Below are 25,122 nucleotides of genomic sequence, written 5' to 3'. Positions count from 1 at the left end.
ATCTTAAACATGGCATATGACGGCGAGTCTTTATTTGGGAGCCACGTCGATGAAGCTCTACAGTCCATAAAGAAAGACACTGAAACAGCTAGGTCACTAGGAAACCTTCAATTTCAGCGGAGTAATTTTCGTGGTGCACGCGGACGCGGCACCTCCTCAAGTTTTCGAAGAGACAATAAACAATACAAACCTTACAATCAAGGGTCCAACCGTTACTCTTATGGACAGCAACAGCAAACATCACGGCAGCAAACCTCCAAGTCATATAGAGGAAAATCCTCATACAGAGGATCCGCATCAAAGAGACAGTGACTCTTACCGGACAGACAAGGTTGGAGGTCGAATCTCTCTGTTCTTTTCCCAATGGTCCTCCATCTCAAAGGACCGTTGGGTTTTGGACATTGTGAAGAAGGGACACGCCTTAGAATTCACCAAATTCCCTCCTCCCACTCCACCCTCCGGACCGCCACCAGCTCACATGAAAGAACTGTTGCATCAAGTCCGACTTTTAAGGCAAAAAGGAGCTATAGAACTGGTACCAGTGTCTCAGAAGGGAAAAGGTTTTTATTCCCGGTTCTTTTTGATCACAAAGAAAAACGGAGAGTGGAGGCCCATCCTCGATCTAAGAGCACTAAACAAATATATAAAGAGCCAATCCTTCCGTATGATGACGCTGGTAGACATCTTGCGCTTACTCTTGCAGGAAGATTTTCTGGCGACTATAGATCTCCAGGATGCCTATTTTCATATCCCTATTTTACAGCGGCATCGAAAGTTCCTGCGTTTTCGAGTGGGTCAACACGATTACCAATTCAAAGTGTTACCATTTGGCCTGCGCTCAGCCCCTCGAGTGTTCACGAAGGTACTGGCTCCAGTAATAGCGTATTTGCGCCTCCAGGGAGTGCAAATATTTCCATACCTGGACGATTTTCTCCTGAAATCTCAGTCAAGCACTCACCTGCGACAACACACTCTTCTGTGCCAGAACGTGTTTCGCTCTTTAGGCCTGTCCGTAAATATGGAAAAATCCCAACTTCATCCGTACCAACAAAGAGATTTCCTGGGCGCAACTCTGGAGACTGTGTCAGCGAAGGCATTCCTCTCCCAGGAGCGTCTCAAAAAGATGCTGCGACTGGTGGCTCTGATCAGATCAAGAGAGTCAGTTTCTGTGAGACTATTAAAATCATTTCTGGGGATGGCGTCATCATCCATTGCCTTGATCCCTCATTGCCGGCTGAGGACACGTCCTATCCAGGAAGCTCTGGATGCTCAGTGGCGTCAGGTAACGGGATCTTTCCACGACATGATATGTGTCACAGATCAGATAAGGTCAGCACTCGCATGGTGGGCAATTCCAGCCAACTTGACGGAAGGCATGTCCTTTCTGTCGCTGCCACCGGACAGAACACTCACAACAGACGCCTCATTGGAAGGATGGGGCGCTCATTTGGAGGATCTCTCTGTGAAGGGAAGATGGTCCACACATCAAAGATCTTGGCACATCAACAGGTTGGAGCTCATGGCGATTTTTCTGGCTCTAAAATCGTTTCTGCCTTTGCTCCAAGGAGAGTCAGTGCTAATACAGACAGACAACACAACCTGTATGCACTATGTCAACAAACAGGGCGGAACAAGATCCCCAAGTCTCTCCAGGCTAGCTCAAAGAATTTGGGACTGGTCTCTCAGTCATCAGATCTTGCTTACGGCAGTCCACCTGCCAGGAGTATCCAATGTCCTAGCGGATTCCCTGAGCAGGTCCTCCTCGTCGACCCACGAGTGGGAGTTACACCAACCCACTCTAGAGAGGATATTCCAACTATGGGGCCGTCCGCAACTCGATCTCTTTGCCACGCCGGAGAACCGGAAATGCCGAAATTACGCAAGCTGGCATCCCCACAAGCAATCACAAGGGAATGCCCTTTTGATAAACTGGTGCAATCTATTTGCGTACGCCTTTCCTCCAATACCCCTCATACCTCGGGTTCTTTGGAAGATGAGGAGACAGCCTTGCCACCTGATCCTAATAGCCCCGCACTGGCCACGGCAAGCGTGGTTCTCAGAACTGCTCCTCCTGTCCCAATGCCAGCCAATCCTCCTGCAACATCGGACGGATCTGCTTACCATGAGCGAAGGGAGAATTTGTCATCCAAATCCCTCCTCACTGAGCTTATCAGCATGGAACCTGAACACCATGAGTTCGCCCACCTAGACATCCCCCAGGATTGTAGGGATATTTTGGCCCAGGCAAGAGCACCTTCTACAATCAGGACGTACAAGTTTAAATGGAAACGATTCTGCCATTGGTGTGCTGCTAACGGAGTTCATCCGATACATTCCACGGCAGAGCAATTGCTACCATTCTTCTTGCACCTAGCCAGTTCTGGACTGTCGCATGCAACCCTAAGGGTTTTTCTAGCAGCCATTTCCCGTTTCCGGCAAGATGGATCAAGTTCCCTTTGTTCCTCAAGAATAATCCGCCAATTCTTTAAGGGCCTATTCCGGAAATTTCCGCCAGTTCGGCGTCCTCCTCCGTTGTGGCACCTCAACGTTGTGTTGGCACAATTGATGAGACCTCCGTTTGAGCCCATTCACAAGGCCGACCTAAAATATCTCACTTGGAAAGTAGCTCTACTTCTGGCACTAACGTCTTCTCGTCGTGTCAGTGACATCCATGCTTTTACCATCAAACCTCCGTTCCTGCAGTTCAAACCGGATGCTGCAGTGTTACGCACCAATCCATCATTTCTACCCAAGGTGCCTACTGACTTTCACATTAATGAGCCAGTAATATTAAAGACCTTTTTTGCCAATCCTCAGACACCTGCAGAACAAAGATTACATTCTTTGGACGTCAAGCGGTGTCTTAAGTTCTACATCAGTAAGACAGCTTCTTTCAGGAAATCCGATCAACTTTTTATAGCTTATGGACGCTGTCATAAAGGACGTCAGGTTACTAAACCAACGATTGCACGCTGGATCTCGGCAGCTATTGTCTTCTGCCACCAAAGGGCAAATAAACCTCTGCAGTCTCCAGTGAGGGCACACTCCACTAGGGCAGTGTCATCATCTACTGCCTTATTTGCTGGAGTATCTTTGCAACACATCTGCAGAGCAGCTACGTGGTCAACCAGACACACGTTTACTAAGCACTACTGCTTAGCAACTTTAAGCGAGGAGGATGCTGCGGTGGGACAGGCAGTGCTGCGCAATCTTTTTAAGTAAGGTGAGCCTCTTCCTCCCGCCTCCATATTGTTTCCATATATATTATGCATTTACAATGTTACAGTTGTTCAATACTGTTTTTATGCATAAGAAAATTGATTATCTATATATGTTGAATCTATTTGGCATGGAAACAATGGTGATTGTTACTGCTAGCTATTCTATATTCAAGCATGTGAATCTATGAAAGACACCCTAATACTGGAGAAGAACAATTGTTACTTACCTGTAAACAGGTGGTTCTCCAGTATTGGTGTCTTTCATAGATTCACATGCGACCCTCCCTCCTCCCTTCAGAGGCTCTCTTCTCCTCATGCACTTTACAGTCACTCTTGTGCTACGAAAATCTGAGGTGAGAGGCTCTGAGGAGAAGGTTTTAGAGAGGGGCTGACGCCTGATTGGCTGGAGTTCGGACTTACATAATGACAGAGATAGACTACAAAGGTCTTTTGTCTCTCTCCATTGTATTCCTATGGAGTTTTTCTCTTATAGGTACACTATGTGTGTTTTACACCTATATGCACTAATTATATGATTACTTATGTATATATTTTACTATATATATATGTATATATTGCTATTTTATTTACCGTGGGACTCCCACTCCGACGACGGGGAATATTCAAGCATGTGAATCTATGAAAGACACCAATACTGGAGAACCACCTGTTTACAGGTAAGTAACAATTGTTCATCTTTCCCTGTTGGCGAAAAACAATGAGGATGGAGCCGAAGCCCATGCGCAATACGAACCAAGGGAGGAGTCACCGACCTCGTGACTTCCAAAGACTTTCCAAGAGGAAAAACAAACTGCAAACATCCGGGCCCAACACCAGATGGCAATCTATGCAAAAGTGTGTAGATCTGCAGCTCTACATGCCAAGAACAGATGCATACTGGTAAGTAGCATATTCCTACTTACCTGTTTTAGATAATGCCCCAGTGCTGAGCCTAGGAGCCCAGCACTGGATTACAAAAGTAACGAGAACATACTTTACCCGTAACTTGAATTTTCTCCCATAGGAAACCATTGACTGTTTTTCTATGAAATTTCTTCTAAGTGTCGATTTTGCAAACTTATAAATATTCTTTAAAAATCGCCTGTATAACTTAAACGCAGTTTCTCAACTGCTTACAGGTGGTACACTAGTGCTAGATCCAGGATCCAACACTGACCTAGAAAAAGTACTCCTAACCCCACTTACCTGCTAAGTGAATTTCCTTCCCTAGGATAACATTGGTAATTCGATCAGAAAAAGTTTCGAAGTGTCATCTTTTAAAATGGCAAAATATTGTTTAAAAATCACAACAGTAACTTAACTAAATTTACTCACTTGTTTCCAAGAACTGTCCCAGGACTGAATCTAGGATCCAGTCCTGGAGTTAGGAAAGTAGTCCTGAAAGTAATCAAGTGCACCTAACTTAAAATTCCCATTGAGCTCAATGTATTATTGTGTTTGAAATTGTGTTGCCTATTGCAACAACCTGTAACTATTACCTACAAAAGTCGATTGCATATTGCAAAAGTATTTAACTAACACATCTCATTCTGAGAAAGTATATTTTGATACCTATTGTTGGTTATAAAATAAAACCATATATTTTTTATATAAACCATTGGCCTAGAGTTCAGTTCTTGAGTGTGTGAGACCATTTGCTGACTGAGTGTGTACAACAACAAATGCTTTACACTGTCCTCTGATACTGCCTTACTGCTCGACCAAGCTACCGCTTTAGAGAGTAAGGTTATATCCAACTTTAAACTCTGCCAAACCTCTGTGGACTGTGGACTCTGTACACACTGTACCTATTTGGGAACAGTATATACAGAGCCACTTTCTCACAGGGGGCGATATACATGGCTCTGTGACATCACTTATGGAGGTATGTTGAAGCTACTGCAGGGTGTGATGGCGCCACTTAATAGCACATGGGAGCTATCACTGGGCAGGTTTCCAGATCCAGTCTGATGTCCGGAGGAATTAAAGTTTAGAAATCTGTATTTAGAAAGAGTATCCACCAGAATGAGTGTCGCTAAAGTTCTTTTGTTTTCAGGAAGCAGAACGAATGATGAAGCCAGAGGATCTTGAAAGTGTTCAGCTTCCCTACGAAGATACGCATGTTTTAAAGATTCCTGTGAAGGGCTTGAAATACAGGTATGCAATTGTTGTGCACTTACCTGATGTAAAAACTGTTTGAGTACCTCTTGTTTGTGAACCAGTTAACTCAGTCTGAATAGCCTGGTTGTTTGTCCCTTAGCTGCTTCAGACACCTAAGCAAAATTGTGAATTTATATACTTTTTAATTTTATAATTTTACTACAGCAGAGACCAAAACATGGCCTTATTAGGGCTCACTAAGATGCAGCTTTAGTTGTTTTGCCTGCCTCCTGTTTCCATAAAAAATGCCAGAAATATGTGAATTATACATAAAGGGACTTTTAGGTCAGAACTCTGCATCCACCCACTGCAGTGTACAGTATGAGACCATGAGTTCTCCCCACTTCGACCGTTTGCTTTCTTCTCAGTGACCGATCGCCTTTTTCTTTGACACATCCATCTCAAAAACATTTCACTTTGGAGACATGACTTGTGGGGAAGAGGAGAGTGGAAGCTGTTCCCTGCTTTCTCCGTGTGTTTTTTTTTTTTTTCTTTTTTCCATTCGTCTGGCATTAGCGAACACTTGAGTTTGCTTCAAATATACATATAATGTACTTACTTCTAGGGTCTTTCAACCAGCCCTCTTCATCTATTCACATTTTTCTTCTGCCTACTACAGCATACAGATGGAGCACTGGGATCAGTCGAATTCAACCTTTGCCTAAGTTCCTTGTGAGTAGTGGCATTCTGCTCTTTCATAACTATCACTTTCACACCCTAAGTAGTCCTTTCAGCTTTGGACACTACTCGTGAAATGTTTTTTGACACTTTTTTTTGGCTTTAGTCCATTTTTCTGCCTTTCAGATTGTTGAGGTCCTGGCAGATTTCAGCTGCATAATCTTCCCCCACCCACTCAGACAATTGGTTTACAAAGATAATGGCATAAAAACAAGCATCAAAAGGCCGGCAACCGATGCCAGCCCTATTTGCTTTGCCAATGATTGTTTAAATGTATTTTTGTTTAAGATGGGTCATTAATAAACACACCCAACTCATTAACATACCCATACCCAACCCATAGGTTGGTGGAAGCATTTTCTTTCTTTTCACTTTAACCTATAATTCCTTGTGCAAATATTTGCAACCAAAAAATTAAGGCTTACTAAGGCCAGACCTGTTGGCTTCTGCACTGCTTCTTTTAGTAGAGTATGCAGAGAAACTTTCTGCCATACAGGAGTTGTACCTGGTCTTTTCCAAAACAGACAAATAGCTATACTTAAATGTTTTACTACTAAATGTTCAGTCGGGCACAGATAAAAGCTAATATGTAAAATTGTCATCTGCTTAGTTGCATGTTTTGAGTACTGAAAGTGTAAAACTATGACCACATCTCCCACTAACACACAGGAGCAGCAAGTTAACACATTATTCAGAAAAACTAGTGCATGTCCATTCATGCATATATTGCTGTACATGGTTGTGTTTTTTTTTTTTTTTTTTTTTTTTAAAGGTATATGGTAGGTATTCTAATTCAATGGGTAGACTGCCCTATTATATATACACAACCTGGCGAATAAAGTTACAAGGTTCACTGCAGCTCAGGTCTGTTAGTCTAGTGCTTGCAGTGGCATAGTCTTTCAGTACTGCTGGTTATGTTGTGTAGTAGGATATATATAGCATTGCAAAGAAAATCAAGGCTTTGCGATGTGCTCGCATGCAGGTGTGAAAGTTATGCAACACTATCTCCTGTATATTCACATCTTTTAAAAGACACCTTTCATTGCAGATCATCTGTTTTATGAAAGAAGCTGCTTGGTACCTGCTGTTTTAAATATAATTTAACTTTTTTATGGGCAGGCTTGCTTTTTGTAGGGTTGTTAAACGCAAGCAACTAGTAACTAACCAAATGCAGCTCGATTTTAAGAGTCCTAACATCAGTTGCTGCAAACGATTGAAACTATGCTTTTGCGACATAGGAGCTTTATACCATTATATAGTCTCCTGCTGCACCCACTCTACCTCCACAACCTTTCTCTGGACGCTGGTTTTGTGTCAGTGAAGGGATGGTAGTATTTTAAAATGCTTTGGACACCTACTTTCCAGTTGCCACTTGGAAAAATGTTGTGCAAGCCTTTTCCCTCCGCACACCCCCCGAAACCACCACCACTCGTTGGGTTTCATGTTTTTGACCTAATGAAAGTCGTTTTTTTTTGTTTTTGTTTTTTTTTCTTCAGAGTAGTTTTCGATCTTCATCTAGTAAGATCACCTCAGACTTGCCTGATTGAAGTTCCCCTTAACCATCTGTAACCTAATGAATTTCCGCAGCTGGTATTTGAACTGTTCTAGCTTTTTGCTACCAAAGTACTCTACTTTTTCCAAACTACTGCTTTGCTTAGAAATGAGAAGATTTGGATTTGTTGTACCGTATATTTCCAGTATAAAGAATAGATCAAATTATCACAATAATGATATAGATTCTTAATCCAATCTTAAAATATTTCCCACGCACTAGACTGGATCCAGAGAATGTTGTAGTAGAGCTCTAGCCTGCTATGTTGCACCATTAGGACTCCAACCTGCCCCGGAAATGACTGATTGGAGCTACATATAAGTATCACTCCTTCTGCACATTGTGATACAGATCTGGAGCTCTGTTCCCAGCTTGTTTGTCTACTGATGATTCCTAAAAATTACTCTAACAGTGTGCTAGGGAACGATGTCCCCACCAAAAAAATCAACAGGATTTGGTGTGTGGGCTCCGTGCAGGACTTAAAGTTGTGTGATAAATTTGCCCTAATGCACCTTAAGGGGATTAGAGACCTGGAAGCGGAGTTGTATGTCGTCAAACACAAGAAGTAGTGATGTTCTTTATGCAGGTTCCACTCCAAGTCATGGGCCTAGTCCAAATCAATGGGCTATTCCCCCATCCACTACACTTCCACTCTGTCTTCGAGTAAGTCCTAGTCTAAGCACAAACATAGTGAAGCAAGACTCGACCCTATCCTGCCACTTTGACTCCAATTACAAGGCACAAAATTAAATGTCACTCACTCGAAGTAACCACCCTTGCCACTGATTCCTTGCCACCACCATGGCCACTGATTCTCAATATCCCCCTGGTCCATAGTCCACCCCACTGCAGATAGAGGCCTTCAAAGCAGCCAGTCTGCAAATCTTAAGTGCGTTTTAGTCTCCCACTGGTGCGCCTTGCGAGCCCTCTTAAACAGCAGGGGCTTCCATTCGGGTTACCGCAATGGTCTTTTCCTGGCACCACTTGTCACCGAGGACCTGGTACCCACTTCCTCTCTGGTCCCAAGATCTACTTTTGCCCCTACCACTCCATTAGTGCCAGTTGATATCCGGTACAGACATGCATGTCAAACCCCAGACCAATGATGGCTCTAGCTCAGCCAATGTCCAGCTGCAAAATTAGAAAAGCGCAACAAGATGATATGCAAATAGGTTCTAACCCAGTGCCTCTATCGCGTTGCTACCATCACCAGAGGCTCCATGTTATTTTTAACTCTGAGTCTGTGCCACAGGGTGCACCTCATTGTGCTGATGCCTTATACCTTGCTTTCCAAAACAGCTGTGGGCTTGATCCCTCTTCTGGGATAGAGCTTGACTTGCTATGTGAGCCACCACCCGAAGAAAGTTTCTAATTATCAGTGGTGATTCAGAGGCCAGCCATAGTATGACTAGTTTTGCAGCCTAAGCAAGCAGCATCTGCCCCCCTAGTCCCATTTAATGAGTCCCTCACTGATACTCTTAAAGCTATCTAGTTGAAGCCATGTTCTTGCCCACCTGTTAGCCGTGCAGGTTCCCAGGCAACATAGGCTGGAGCCTGGCGACTCTGAACTTCTCATTCTGCGTCACCAGGCTTCTTGTGTAGGCCTCGACCAATAAGGTGAACTATTTCCAAGCTAGAGAATTAGAAAGAATGGATTCCTTTTGGCAAGCATAGGTTTCCTTCTTCCAACCGGACACTGAGCTCTGTAGATTCAAGTCTGTCTGTCTGGACTGATTTACAAATGCCCCTTAAGACATTGCCAGTGAGATATTGCCAGTGGACAAGCGACTCAGGCTTCTTTGGCCCATATGATCCATGACTTGCAAGACGCGGCCAAGTACACCATCCATTTAGGCTTGGATACCACAGTCTTTACTGGCAAGGCAGTCTGTACCTTTGCTGTGTAGACCTGCCTGGATGAGATCATATTTTCTAGTAATATACATGCATCAGTAATTGATATGCAGTTTGATGGGTCTTGCCTCTTCAGAGAAGAGGCAGATACTGTTCTGGACCACTTTAAAGAAAGTAGAGCAACAGCACATTCTTTGGGGGATGTTAACCTCTGTAAGGCCATTTCCTCCACTGGTTCCAAAACTTTAGAGGCTGTTCCATGGTACTGGCATATAGGCATAGACTACCTTCCTGGCCAGTAACTCGGGAAACAGCTCAGTGCTTTTTGGAGATGCAGATGTGGACATGGCACAGCACACAGTCAAACAGGGGCACCAGTCCTCCAACTCCTCACCCGCTGCTACGAACGTAAAGAAACTGTTGTAGTTTGTCCTTAACACTTGTGACCAAACGATGATTGCGGGGTAGGCAGTAATTCAGTACTCCCAGGTTGATGAGCCATCACATCCAAGAGATGGATCTTGCACATTGTTCAAAAGGGCGATGCCCTACCCTTTCTTTCCTTCCCTCCCAATATATCTTCTGCATAAGAAACCTTTTAGAAGGGCATCTGCAGGAGGTATGCCTGTTGCTCTCCAAGGGTGCCATGCAGCAGGTATCTGATTCTGAGAAAGATGGGGGGGGGGGGGGGGGTTACTCCCGCTATTTTATCAGATCCCCATTGGGTGTTCACAAATGTGATGGTGATGGCCCCTGCCCTTATTCTGAGGTCGGGAGTTGTATTCCCATACCTTGACAACTGATTGCTGAAGGTGGCCTTGTCAGAGTCCTTCATGGACCACCTCCTGACATCACTGGAGTTTACCATCCACTAGCAAAAGTCCCACCTGATTCCATTGCAGAAGCTTCCGTTCATTTGAAGGTGGTCCTGGTGGTGTAGTTGGGGCTTTTCCACGACCCCTCCGAGCCCGGGATGACTGTTTCTATGCTCCTGATCTCAGGCTCAATCCTGGATCCTGGTGAGTATGGCTCTGATGTTTCTTAGCCGCGTGCATCTTCCTTGTTAACTTCACTCGTTGGCACATGCAAGCCCTGTACTGGAAAGTTAAGACCCAGTGGGCCCAGCATCAAGGCTGACTTTCCAACACTATGCTGGTCATAGAGGATACCACCCAATATCTGCAGTGGTTGGTAACCAATCACAATCTGTCCTACAGTAGGTCACTCTTCCTATCACACCCAGAGCTCACAATAATGAGACCTATTGCTACTGGATTGTGGGTGGTCACTTGGGGAGGTACAGATCTGATGCCTCTAGTCTCTAATGAAGGATTGGCTACATATCAACCTGCTGGAGTGACAGGCCATCCATCTGAGCCTGAAGGCTTTCCTAATGTCAGTCGGCGAGAGGCTGATGTAGGTTTTCATGTATATCATCACAGCCACCTGGTGCTTCAAAAAGAAAGGCAGAGTGGGCAGATTTTGCATCTGTGTAAGTGGCTGAAGCCCCAAAACATTGTCTTGCTCATGAACCACCTTTTTGGGATCTTGAATGCCTTGGCATATGTCTGGCCGGTCACAAGTGGCTTCTACATTCCGAGATGGTGCTAGGCATAGTAGACCAATTGGGTAGAGATCTGGGTAGATTTTTCTGCCACTACTAAATGCACAATGCTGAAATATTACCACTTTAGAGTTCACGCAAGAGCACGTTCAAGTTGAACTAGAATAAGGGACACCTGTATGCCTTCCCACCACTATCACTCCTGCCCTGTGTTCTGAAGATCAAGAATAACTGAGCCCAAGTCATCCTAATTACCCTGGATTGGGCCAGGAAAGTGTGGCACTGGAATACTTTAGCATGAGCATCTTTCCCCTAATTAGTCTACCACTTTGGGAGAACCGCCTGTCTCTGCAGCAGGGCGAAGTTCTTCAAAACGTATACCTCCATTCGTGGAGATTGTGCAGTGCAAAGTTGACTGCATTTGATTTTCTGCCTGAAGTAGAGGATGTATCCTCCCAGCCAGACACCCCTCCATGAAATCAAACTTTGCTATGCACTGGGACAATTTTACAATTGTGTGGCGTAGGAAGATACTGACCCCCTTACAGGCAAAGCTGTTGGTTTTCTCTATCCCATCAAGGCCTTGAACCATTGAACGAAAGGTTATTTATTGGGCCTTTGTGTGTTTGCTATACAATCGCTCTTATTTAAATCACGTTGGGATGAAGTTTATTAACTTGTTGGAATTGGGTTTTATTTGGCACACGTGTTCACCCCTGTCCCTAAACAGGTTGTGATACCACAGTGGAACCATAACTTGGTCTTGACATTCCTCATGTGTACACCTTTTGAACCTGTCTCCTGATCTTAAAAACTGCCTTCCTCATTGCAGTTTCCTCGGGTTGTCACATGTGAACTGCGGGCACTATCTGAAAGAAATACGTTAGTTAGATTCCTCACCTTAGAATATCCCCAGGCGTCAGGCTGGATCTGGAAAGATTTTTGTAGCAATACCACTTGCGCGTTGCTCTGCGGCTCCGCGTCCGTCGTCTGCGTCGTGCGCCGGAATGACGCCCTCTGAGTACTTAGACGCCGCCCTCGCGCGCTGACGTCAGTTTTACTTTTTTCCGCACCAGTAAGCGCCGATCCGGGAAGAGCTTACCCCTAGTCATTTTTTGACTAACTTTTTTGACTCTTTTTGGTCTATCGACTCAACTCTGGTGCCAGTAGGATGCCTGGTTTTAAAGCCTGTGACGCCTGTCATCGCCTGATGTCAGTGACGGATCACCATCGCCGGTGCCTTTATTGCCTGGGGGCCGACCATGACGTGGAGTCGTGCCTCGATTGCCAGGCCTTGACATCGAAAGCTAGGCGGGAGCGGTCCCGTAAGCTTCTCGAGCTTCGGCACTCTGCTCTGCTCTCGGTCCCGGTCCAGGAGGAGGTCCAAGGACCGATCGCGGAGCCGCAGCCATCGTCATCGCTCGTCAGGTAAGTCGAAGCACTCCAAGAAGTCCAAGAGACGACATCGCTCTTCGGACTCCCCTCGCCGGTCGCGCGACTCGGCCGAGGGTGGTCCCACCCCCGCGGCTCCGTCTGAGCCGCAGGAGCCGCGTCCGTCCCCATACCCGCCGGTCCCTGGGACTGACGCGACTCCGGCGGAGGTCAGTGGCTTCCTCTAGGCCATGAGGGGCCTGGCTCCGCCGTCGACGCCTGTAGTCGTGCCTTCGGGCCCCGCAGGTTCGACTGGGTGACCTCGCGTGCCGGCGGCTCCGGCCCCGGCGCCGTCTACTGCTCCGGCCCCGAGGCCGCAGGTCCCCAAGGACGACCTCACGACGCCTCCTCCGCCAGCGCCGACACCGGTTCCACCTCCGACGCCGTACCCAGACGACGTCGTTCCCCAGTTTAGCCCCGGTCCGGGCCCGATGCTGGCACGGCGCCGCTGACCGCGCCGATTGGTGAACGCTTCATCTACTGCCCGGCTCCCATCGTTCCTCCTGTTTATCCGGAATCGGATGACGAGGGCGACTGGGAGGGGTCTGATGACCCAACTTTCTCAGGACTGGGTAGAGGAATTGGGGGATGCCAGCGGTCTGAATACCTCCCCGGACGCTGGTTTCATCTCTCCTCCGACTGTGGCCTCGGAGGAGGGTGCAGCCTTCTCAGTGGTGCTGCGCAAGGCGGCCGAAGCCCTAGGGCTCGAGTTGCCTGCTGTGGCCGTGAGGACTAACGTCCTCACTGAGGTCCTTCAACCGACAGCAAGCTCCACTGAGCCTCTGCTGCAGTTTAATGAGGCCCTCATTGACGTTCTGCAGGGCACTTGGTCCAAGCCCTCCACAGTCCCTCCTGTGGACCGGAACGTTGCCCGGCGCCACCGCCCTGCTCCGGGCGACCTCAGTTTCCTCTCCCAACACCCCACCCCCGAGAGTCTGGCTATCCAGGCCTCAACCTCCCAATCCTCCTTCCCGTCCGCTCCTCCGGATCGGGAATCCAAGGGGTTGGAACAGTTTGGCAAGAAACTGTTCTCGTCCCCGAGTTTGGGACTGCGGTCTTTAAATACCACTTGCCTTTTGGACCGTTATTCCCACTCGCTGTGGGATACGGTGGAGGACGTGCTGCCCTTGTGCCCGATGGAGGCCCGGACACGACTCACCCAAGCACTTGCTGACGGTCGAGATGCAGCACGGCATGCCATACGGTGTGGAGTTGACGCCACGGACTCGCTGGGTCCGGCGATTTCCACCATGGTGACACTTCGGCGTCACGCCTGGCTGAGGTCCATGTCATTTTCGGGGGATGTCCAAAGTTCCCTCATGGACATGCCCTTTGATGGCACTCGCCTTTTTGGTGAGAATGCGGACAGTGCGCTGGCTCCGTTCAAGGACTCCCGGGCCACGGCCAAGTCCTTGGGTCTTTCGGCCCCGCGGCCGCAAACTTCCGCCTTTTGTCCCTTTCGTGGCCAAGGAAGGGGCGCCTCCTCACGTCCGCCCAGCCACCGGTCGCAGAACCAACCTGCACGTGGTCGTGGCCGTGGATTCTGCCGAGGCGGTACTGGAGGTCAACGTGCCGGTCAGTCCACATCCACCCCGGCAGCATCCGCCTCAAAGCCCTCCTAGTCCGAGCTTTCAGGCCCATTCAACGCCATTGGGCGGCAGAGTTCGCCATCACCTGCTCCACTGGCGCTCCATCACGTCGGATAGGTGGGTGCTGCAAATCGTCGGAAGGGGCTACTCCCTCCCCTTCGAGACGACCCCTCCAGCCATGCCACCGCTGAAACACCGTATGTCGGGGGATCATTTGCATTTTCTACGAGAGGAAGTTTCGGCCCTCTTGGTCAAAGAGGCCGTCTAGCGTGTTCCTGGTCTAGAAGTAGGTCGTGGTTGTTATTCCCACTACTTTCTGGTTCCCAAGAAGGGCAAAGGGGGCCTACGCCCGATCTTGGACCTCAGGAGCGTCAACGCCTTCCTCCGGAAGAACCGGTTCAAGATGCTCACTTTAGCTCAGGTTCTGGCTGCCCTAGACCCTGGAGACTGGATGGTAGCGTTGGACTTGCAGGACGCTTATTTCCACATCCCCGTCCTGCCGGCCCACCGGCGTTACGGTGGGTCAGGAGCACTTTCAGTTCACCGTGCTCCCCTTCGGCCTCATCAGTGCCCCTCGGGTGTTCACGAAAGTGATGGCGGTGGTCGCAGCTCATCTGCGCAGATCAGGGGTTCCAGTCTTCCCCTATCTCGACGACTGGCTGATGAAGGCGGGATCGCCCCAGCAAGTAGTCTCCCACCTCCAGACTACGGCCGACCTCCTGCATTCGCTGGGGTTTTCCATCAATGTGCCGAAGTCGCACCTGAGTCCCTCCCTGAAGCTCCTTTTCATTGGAGCGGTTCTCGATTCGGCGCAGTTCCGGGTCTATCCGCCGGAACAGCGGGTCCGGGACATTCAGGCCTGATTTCAACTTCCGGCCTTTGTCCTGGGTTTCGGTCAGGTTGGTGCTGCGGCTTCTGGGGCTGATGGCCTCCTGCATCCTGTTGGTACCTCACGCCAGGTGGTGGATGCGGGCTCTGCAGTGGGACCTGAAGTTTCAGTGGGCCCAGCATCGAGGCAACCTGTCCGACCATGTCCTGATCTCGGAGGGCACTGCGAACCAGCTGCAGTGGTGGCTCACGAATCGCGATTGGGTCAGTGGCAGATCCCTCTCCCTACCCCAACCGGAGCATGTCGTAGTGACGGATGCGTCCCTCCTGGGATGGGGGGGCCATATGGGAGAGGCGGAGATCAGAGGACTCTGGTCTCCGGCGGAGACTCGGCTCCATATCAACCTATTGGAGCTGAGGGCGATCCGACTTGCACTGAAAGCCTTCCTTCCCTCTGTCTTGGGAAGTGTCGCGCAGGTGTTCATGGACAACACCACCACCATGTGGTATTGCAACAAACAGGGCGGGGTGGGGTCGTGGACCCTTTGTCAGGAGGCTCTGCGCCTCTGGACATGCCTGGAACGTCAGACCGTGGAGAAATAACAAGGGGACCCGATCTGGTAGCCAAAGGACCTCGGGTAGTAGCTTATTTTAAAGAACAGTGGTCCTTAGCATAGGGGGAAATAATGAAAACATTGCTACATAGACTACAATGAGCACTATGAATAGTATACCAATGTCCAGCCGGACAAAGGAACGTTTATTCAAAAATAAAGGGAATGAACGGAATATGGGGAACAACAAGGATGAAAAAGGCACAATCCTGTACCGAGTTTTGGAAATAAAAGGGATGGAGAGAATAGAAAAGAGGAAGACACAGGCAAAGAAAATTGTTTACAAGAAGAGCAAAAGGTGGCTTACATTACATGATAATCTTGTGTAAGCACATACCAGCAAACAACACAATAGGAATTACACAGTGGTTAAATTGTGGTGTTTTGCTAAACAAGTCGACGTTTCGATCCCTAGCTCTTAATAATGGGGATCATCATCAGGACTAAAATGTGAACTGTTGCCTGATAAGTTTCTGAACCAGCCTGGCGAGCAGCTGAGCGGGTGTATGGGCCAGGAGGGCAGCTCACGACTGGATCAGGAAAACCTTCGGCGACGGGAGAACGGGTCCGTGAAGGCCGGACAGTCATCCGGGGTGGACAAAAGCCATGCGGTGATGGCAAAGGGGATCCAGCTAGCTCCGTGTGGTGCCGGATCTGGGATAAAGGAGGGGGAAGAAAAGGCCGGAGCGGGTAGTCCGTTGAACTTGGAGGAAGGATAGGCTTTGGCAGCGAAGATAGTCTGCGAGCAGGTTCCGGACCGGAGCTCGGAATGAGTCACCGGAGGCCGGAGGGAGCAGGAATCTGCTGTTAAAGGAGGCGTGATAGCTACCCGGCTCAACGGACTACCCGCTCCGGCCTTTTCTTCCCCCCCCCCCTTTATCCCAGCTCCGGCACCACACGGAGCTAGCTGGATCCCCTTTGCCATCACCGCATGGCTCTTGTCCACCCCGGATGACTGTCCGGCCTTCACGGACCCATTCTCCCGTCGCCGAAGGTTTTCCTGATAGTCGTGAGCTGCCCTCCTGGCCCATAGACCCGCTCAGCTGCTCGCCAGGCTGGTTCAGAAACTTATCAGGCAACAGTTCACATTTTAGTCCTGATGATGATCCCCCATTATTAAGAGCTAGGGATCGAAACGTCGACTTGTTTAGCAAAACACCACAATTTAACCACTGTGTAATTCCTATTGTGTTTGCTGGTATGTGCTTACACAAGATTATCATGTAATGTAAGCCACCTTTTGCTCTTTTTGGAAACAATTTTCTTTGCCTGTGTCTTCCTCTTTTCTATTCTCTCCATCCCTTTTATTTCCAAAACTCGGTACAGGATTGTGCCTTTTTCATCCTTGTTGTTCCCCATATTCCGTTCATTCCCTTTATTTTTGAATAAACGTTCCTTTGTCCGGCTGGACATTGGTATACTATTCATAGTGCTCATTGTAGTCTATGTAGCAATGTTTTCATTATTTCCCCCTATGGAACATCAGGGCATCACCCTGGTGGTTCAACATCTGGCGTGCTCTCTGAACGCCAGAGCAGACGAACTCAGCCGCCGGTGCATGATGGATCACGAATGGCGTCTGAACTCGGACGTGGCGCAAGGTCTCTTTCTGCAGTGGGGAGAGCCTTGGTTAGATCGATTTGCCACCAAAGAGAACGCGCAATGTCAGCAGTTCTGCGCGTTGGAATTTCCAAGGCAGCACTCGCTCGGAGACGCTTTTCGTCGCGAGTGGAGTTGCGGTCTGTTGTACGCCTTTCCGCCTATACCACTTCTGCCCAGAGTGCTGAAGATCAGGCACGACCAGGCCCAAGTCATCTTGGTGGCTCCGGATTGGGCACGAAGGTACTGGTATCCCGAACTACTCAGTATGTCCATCGATCCCCCGATACGACTGCCTCTTCAGGAGGACCTTCTGTCGCAGCAGCAGGGGACGATCCTCCACCCGAACCTGTCCAGCCTCCACCTCCATGCGTGGAGATTGAGCGGCGACAGTTGATGCCATTTGACTTGCCTCCTGAAGTCTGTGATGTCATTCTGGCAGCCAGGCGTCCCTCCACAAAGACGGTATACGCCTGCCGGTGGAACAAATTTGTGGCATGGTGCACAGCAAAGGCCGTGGATCCCCTTCCTGCCCCTCTTTCTGAGGTTCTCCTCTTCTTTCTTTAGCCCAGCAGGGCTCTGCTCTGGGCACCTTGAAGGGTGCGGCAATCTTTGCCTTCTTAAGGCTTCCTGATCAGCCTTCTCTTTTCAAGTCCCCTGTTGTCTCCCGTTTTCTCAAGGGCATTACTCCTATGTTCCCTCCTGTTCCATTCGTAATGCCTCAGTGGGACTTGAACCTTGTTCTTACTTTTCTGATGTGTGCTCCTGTGGTAAATATTTCGTTACCGGTACTATTTTTTATGCGGTAAAGTCTTAGTGAGAATAACTCAGTAAAAATAAGAGGCAGAATCCGTGGTATTAGAGGTTTAAAAAGGGCTTTATTCCTATACAAAGGAATACAATTCGAATTGTGGGCCTTCTATTCCATCACCACGGAAGTTCAGGAAGGAAGGGCGCATATATTATTGACAGGCAGTTTTATAGAAAATACATTACAGTGAAACAGATGCAAGAGGCGTAACAGCTGATAAAAGGTGCATACGTAGCTAATAGAGGGCGTAATTCAAGAAACGTCATTAAACATGATGTCACAAGTGGGTGGATCCATAAAAGAATCCTGCAATGTCAGCAGAAGTAGTTGGCAGAAATGCGCGCGCAGCCGCATGACGTGTGATTGACGTGCAACTAGAGGGTGAAGGAGACTTGACATTTAGCTCTACATGTGGAGACAGAAGTCTGGGGTTATGTCAACCTAATCCCTAATCAAATCTAATATCCTATGTTTAAAGAACTGTGTTATCCAAAAGGAGAGGTCTCTCAGGTTAGAATCTTATTCTATACTGACTATACTGACTGCTAGTGCGTGTACAAGCGTCTAAGTGTCTACACTAGATGCGAGGGGGTAGGAATATTCCATGGTAACGGGGCTATGAATTACTTGCATGAGGGCAGCGAGGCCTGGCCTTTTGCACGGTAGCTGGAGGAATGTTTACCTAAACTACTAGACAGGAATGCATCGGATGAGGAGCGAAGGAGATAATCTCGAAGGTGAAATACAGTTTTTGGCAGGCAACTGGCTGGATCAGGCACCGTTAGCCACGCAGGGAGTAGGACAAAGTTCATGGTCACAGATGCAGGCTCAGACTGGAGCTTTCAGAGGCAGAAGGCAGGAAAAGGCTTGATGACAGAATTCGGGCCTACTCGCCTGAATCTGTAAAATGTGGAAAGTGAACCATATAAAGTCGGTGGCCTTTCATACTTAGGAATGGAATATCTGACCCATTCATGGCGGGTCTGAAAGAGGACATGTTGACGGTGGACGCACATATATTTGCGTCTTTAAAACTGGAGTAGGAGGGAACATACATGTACTTATAGCATGTACATGGAGCCGTTGGGGTCTACGATAGGGGACATAACTGATCACAAAATTCATATTTCCTCATTCCCTCCTTGTCCCCTACGGACCCTCAGGAGATATCGATCTTCATCAATCCATCGATCTGTTCATATAACATCATTTGTTCTTCTTTCTTCTTCCGGGATCTTGAACGAAAACTTGGAGGTGGGATACACGAGGTGGCACACAGACCACAAATCGCTGGCCCACATTGTAGACATAAGCAGCAACTGAATAGTATGAGAAAGCCAATACCTAGGAAGGATAGGATTCTCCATCCCTAGGCTGACAACACGCCCCAGAACCAACCGGACCAAGTCCAGGTGCCTGGACTCTGGTGTATCTGGCTTATAATCTTATGAAGGCGGGTTATGGCTTTATATACTGACGGCGAATTTTCTGGTATGAAAATGCAACAACTTGATCCGATGACCCTACAAGCTCCGCCCCTATCGGCCAGGATGACGTCAAGGACAAGACGATTTTGAAGCACAACAATCCGCATAGCAGACTGCTCTTCTGTTAAATTGCCTAAGGCGGAAATAGTCTCGTTCACTACTGCTTCAAGGGTTCTGGTTAATCTACGTATCAGCTTACTATTAGTGACTGTACCTATATAGGGAAAGAATCCTTTATTGAAATCTGTGTATTTTTCCCATGCTGTTTCAGTGTAATCAACAATTGGGAGATCTCTCTGCTGTCTATTGTGTACTAAATGGGTATTTCTATGATAATCAGGAGGAGCTAGGAAAACAGGTGGCAGAAGGAATGCTATGTAACAGGTACCATCCCAATCTAGAGGTAGACATATATATGCGGTCTGGCCACATATGAAGTAGGAATGATGGGAAGCTCTAAATGTAGACTTGCCTTGATCACTGAATTTTATTACAGTGGTACATTTACTATGGCCCATGTGTATGGAACCATTCTTTCTTATACATAATTCCCCTTTTACTGGGAAAACTGACATGGCGGGCAAGATTGGTGTAGCTTCAGATTCAACGTTCAGGATCATGAGGTTAAGTGTAAAATTACCTAATCCATATACTTCATTTTCTAGATCAGTTCCTGTTCTTTTGGGGAGTCCCTCCTTGTTAGGGTAGCAGACTTTAAGCAAAACTAGGTTCAGGTTTCCCCATACCCAGTTGTCTTGATAAACTGCGGAATTTGAATCTAGGGAATTAATCAAACTAAACCATGCTCCACAGGAGCCATTGTGTGTGAACGGATAGGGAAAGAGGGGCAAAACTCCCTTATAGTTCTGATAGGGAGGGAGTCGGCCACATACCCAACAATTTGTGGCATTGCTGGTTTGATGGGAATGATGTAACATACTAATAAATGTGTTGTTGCGCAGCGCAAATCTATATGACAACTCATGCGGAGGAAATTCACTAAAAGAATGTTCTGCAGTTATATTGTAAGCATGTTTAAGAATAGGGTAATACATATGCAATAGTATGCTAAAAATAATGATCAGAAGACTTAGAAAAAACAAAATTAATAATGTTACTGTACAGTGACTACGAAGTGATTTACAATACGCATGCTTCTTGAGCTGCATCTGATGATTTCTTTCTCTATTCCGGTCTAGAGGATACATGTCAGGGACAAATTCAACCGATTCACCTTGGAGAGGACTTAAACAATCAAATTGTCTGACTTACTAGACCTCAATTTTAGTTTATAAAGTTCTGGTTTCGATTGCTCAACCAAGGGGAGCTTTGAGTCTGTTTGTGAGGGAATACAGGGTTGAGTATCTACACCGGGTGGTAGTCCATAAAATTTCTTGATATGACTCGAGTGCAACCACCCTTTCCTTCCTTCGATTTTCACGGCTGTCCTTGTGGTGAGTAGAACCAACTTCGGTGACTTCCACCTAGGATCCAGTTGGGTCTTCCGGTCAAAGTTCCTGACCAGCACCAGGTCACCAGGAACCACGTCATGGGGCTTCACCTCAGTATTGTCGGGAAAATCTGCGGATACCTGTGAACGACAAGATTGTAGTGCAGACATCAAGGAAGCCAGGTAATCTGTCAGCATATTACAGTCAACGTCAGTGATTTTACGAGGTATAGGCGTCCCCCACATATTTGGTGGTCTACCAAAGATCACCTCATACGGGGATAGCCCTGTTCGAGAATGTGCTACCATTCTCATGTAAAAGAGCGCAACTGGTAAGGCTACTATCCAATCAACTCCTTTTTCTCTACATATTTTGGACAATCTAATTTTCAGAGTTTGATTATGGCGTTCTACGAGACCTGCTGCCTCGGGATGTCGGACACAGTGAAATTTCCATTGATAGCCTAATAGAAGGGAAACGTGTTTCATTAGTTCGGATGAGAACGGCTGGCCGTTATCTGAGTAGACAACACGTGGTAAACCGTACCGTGGGAAGAATTCTCGAACTAACTGTTTGGCAGTAGTCGGGGCAGTGTAATCTGAAACCGGGTATGCTTCTGTCCAACGAGAAAGAGCACAGACAACTACGAGAACATATTTGAATCCTCAACATCGTTCCATCTGGATATAATCCATCTGGAGGACTTCAAAAGCATGATTAGGAGTTTGGAATCCACCCTGCTCTACGGGGATGCTTTTACCTGGATTAAACTGACAACATATCATACAGGTACGAACCTTTTGTTTAGCTGCGGCTCGTAAATGTTTGTTGAACCAAATGTGTTGAATACTGTCTAGCATAGCTTTTTCTCCTAGGTGCGCTGGACTATGTATTGTGTTAATGATGACTTGGACCATTGAGTCGGGAAGAAACCATATAGATTTTTCCTTCGTCATCCATCCCTGATCTGTTTGGATCCCTCCTAATTCAGTCCATTTCTTTATTTCTTCTGGTGTAGCATGTGTCTGTATGTCAATTACATCAAGGGTGGGATCCTTAACTGTCATGCAATGTGTTAGTGTCGGAACTATTGTCTTTGTCATGTCAGTTGTGTGAGTCTGATTCTGAGCAGTCTGTTTAGCTGTTCTATCAGCTAGGTCATTACCCTGAGAAATGATATCGGTAACTTTTGTATGGGCTTTGCATTTCATAATCGATATTTCAGTGGGTAGATGAATCGCGTCTAATAGGGCTTGAATGAAGGGTCCGTGTTGGATGTGGGCACCGTGAGAAGTTAAATAACCTCTCTCTCGCCACAGTACGCCGAAGTCATGGACGACTCCGAATGCATAACGTGAATCTGTGTATATATTGACTTTCTTATTTTTGGCTTGAATACAGGCTTGTGTCAGAGCGATGAGCTCTGCTGCTTGAGCTGACAAAGTGTTAATACGATTTGTTTCAATGACTTCAGTGTCTGTTGTGACTGCGTAAGCAGCCACTAACTCTCCTGTACTTGTTCTCATACATGACCCATCTACATACAATGTCAAGTCTGGATCTGACAAAGGGATATCTGTCAAGTCTTGTCTGGGTTTCGTCGTGATAGTAATGACTTCGACACAATCATGTGCCAATGGATCTGTTCCGCTCACTGGTAATAGTGTGGCAGGATTTAACGTATTGCAACGTCTGATTTCTATGTGTGGCTGAAACAATGTCAGTTCGTAACCGGTGAGTCTCGCTATAGTCAAGTGTTGTTTGTGTGCGGTTCAAGAGAACCTCTACTGCATGTGGTACTTGTACTGTCAATTGATGTCCTAACACTATGGCATCGCTTTGTCTGATTGCTAAAGCTGTTGCTGCCACCGATTTCAGGCACGCAGGAAGTGCCTGAGCTACGGGATCTAATGTACTAGAGAAATAAGCACATGGTTTGTGTGATCCTGCTTGTTCCTGAGTGAGTACTGACAAAGCAGTACCTTCGCGTTCTGTAACAAAGAGTGTAAACTGTTTGCTGTAACATGGTGTTGCTAAAACAGGTGCTTGGCATAAAGCTTTCTTTAAACTCTCAAAGGCGTGTGTATGTTCTTGAGTCCAAGGGAGGACAGTCGATGTGGCTACCTCCTGTGTTGTCAACTGGATGAGTGGTTTTGCTAAAAATGCATATTGAGGGATCCACTGCCTACAGTATGAAGTGAGGCCTATAAAAGCCCGTACCTCCTTTTGTGTCTTGGGTGGTGGCATGTTAGCGATTAACTGGATGCGGTCGGGTGTAAGCTGCCTTCCCTCCTTGGACAGCGAGTGCCCAAGGTAAACAACTCGCTGGACACAGAATTGCAGCTTAGAAGGGGACACCTTGTGCCCCTTGTCAGCCAGAAATTTCAAAACCGTCAGTGACGCTTTTTCACATTCGTGTTCGCTTCGGGCGGTGATCAGCAGATCATCGACATATTGAAGCAAGGCAGTGTTAACTGGCATGTGGATACTGTCAAGTTCTCGTTTCAGTGCTTGGCTATAGATGCTGGGGCTTTCTGTAAATCCTTGAGGTGCGCGTGTGAATTTAAAACTTCGTCCATTTAAACTGAACCCGAACAAGTATTGACTTTCCGGATCTATTGGGACGCTAAAGAAAGCATTCTTGAGATCAATTACAGTGAAGAACGTTGCTTTTGAGTCAATAGTTGTGAGTAATGAAGAGATATCTGGGACCACAGGGTATTGTGGTACAATACATTTATTTAATTCGCGCAGATCAATAACTAATCGATATACTGGTGGAGCTTTTGAATCCGTTCTTTTAAGAATCGGAATTATCGGAGAATTACATACATTGGAGTCAGTTTCGACAACCACTCCTTGTGCAATGAGCTCGTCAATGATTTGCAGCAAAGCCACAACAGCATCGAGCAAGGAGTGTTGGCTTTTATATAATATAAGGAGGTGTTGAATCATGTATATACTAGCTAAACGCTGTTCATATGGGTCTAGATTCAGAAACGTGTGTGCAAGTACATCGTCATTGTATTCGCCGGGACTGTCAGCCCATTGTACTGCTGACCTGGCTAATTCTTGTTCGTCCATGGAATCGAGCATGTGGTACCCCCTTCGATCTCGGAGTAATTTATCAGCGGCTTGGAGTAAGTGTTCGGGGGATTTTGTATTTAACATAGGGTTTGGAAAATGTCTATTATATTCTGGACGTATCGGACGTATCGGGTCATTAGAGCCTCTAGTATTATTATGGGGTCTTCCTCTACCTACATAAGCTATCGTTTCTACTTGCTCTGACTCTTGCTCCTCCTCTTCTCTGTTTAGGTCAGCGGCGTCTACCTCTAATCTTTCTTCGTGTATTCGTTCTACTTCTTTGCGGATCTTTCGGTACATAGCTACTATACATAACTGTTTATCATGTCTCCCTTCTGATATATTCTGGCCCCAAGTGACAAGTTTTTGCATTTCTTCCGTATTTACCCCAGGCCGGTCTTGATTTCTAATTACACAGTTTATGAGGAAACGTAACAGTTGTCCCTGTACCTCCGCTTTCTGGTACTCCATGGCTCTACTAATACTTTCAGGACCTCGCCCCGACTGGACAAAGTGATATATATTTTCTAAATGTGTAGTCATTCCTGGTAGCTTCGTTAAATATATTGCAGCTCGTCGAATACGTAATGATGACAGCAGCATTTCATCCCGTTTACCGGGCACAGGATCATATCTACAATCTACTAGAAGTTCCTTAAGCATGTCGGGAGTTGCTAGTTTGGGCGTACGTTGGTGTGCTAATTCTCTAAGGGAAAATTTATTTCCTCTGGGTGGCGTAGAAAAAATGTCTGTCGTACCTCCTGTAGCACCGTCTGGGGTGCTGGACGTAAAAGGATTTGTTGAAGGTGAGATAGCAACCGTCGTTGCGGGAAAAGCGGTAGAAACAGATGTGCTTGTCGGAATGTGGGTCGGAGCTTGTTGTTGCGGAGGTACAGACGAATGCTCTTGGTGTTGAACACCATCGGCAAGCGATGTGGGTGGTATGGTATTAGTATACTCGGGAGCTGCGTCATCTAAATAGGAGGAAAGAAAAACGTCCTTTGCTGTTTTGGGATGTGCTTTTATCGGAAACAATGGAGGTGGCAAGTCTTTTGGTATTTCCGGAGTAGCCTTAGGTAACCCTTCGGCCAGAAGTGGATACATACCATTCATAAGGGCGTTTCTTTGTCTATCTACTTGTTCTGATTTTACTCGGGTACCTTCCTCAATTAATAGATTTTCTCGGGGTTTATTTG

At 47.0% G+C, this 25,122-nt stretch overlaps 1 protein-coding gene across 7 annotated transcripts in view; it reads left to right on the top strand.

Moving 5' to 3' along the window:
* Positions 1–25,122, top strand: part of SLC4A7 (solute carrier family 4 member 7) — a 470,313-nt gene that overhangs the window by 386,210 nt on the left and 58,981 nt on the right. For all 7 annotated transcript variants that reach the window (XM_085630550.1, XM_085630551.1, XM_085630545.1 and 4 more), the window contains one exon: positions 5,278–5,378. In XM_085630550.1, the coding sequence (XP_085486676.1) occupies positions 5,278–5,378 (101 nt within the window). The remainder of the gene's footprint in view (positions 1–5,277; positions 5,379–25,122) is intronic.

Source organism: Triturus cristatus, chromosome 10 (assembly GCF_964204655.1).
Source record: "Triturus cristatus chromosome 10, aTriCri1.1, whole genome shotgun sequence".
Classification (NCBI taxonomy): domain Eukaryota; kingdom Metazoa; phylum Chordata; class Amphibia; order Caudata; family Salamandridae; genus Triturus; species Triturus cristatus.
Note: the sequence above shows the minus strand (reverse complement) of the source record. Positions and strands in the feature narration are given on the sequence as shown.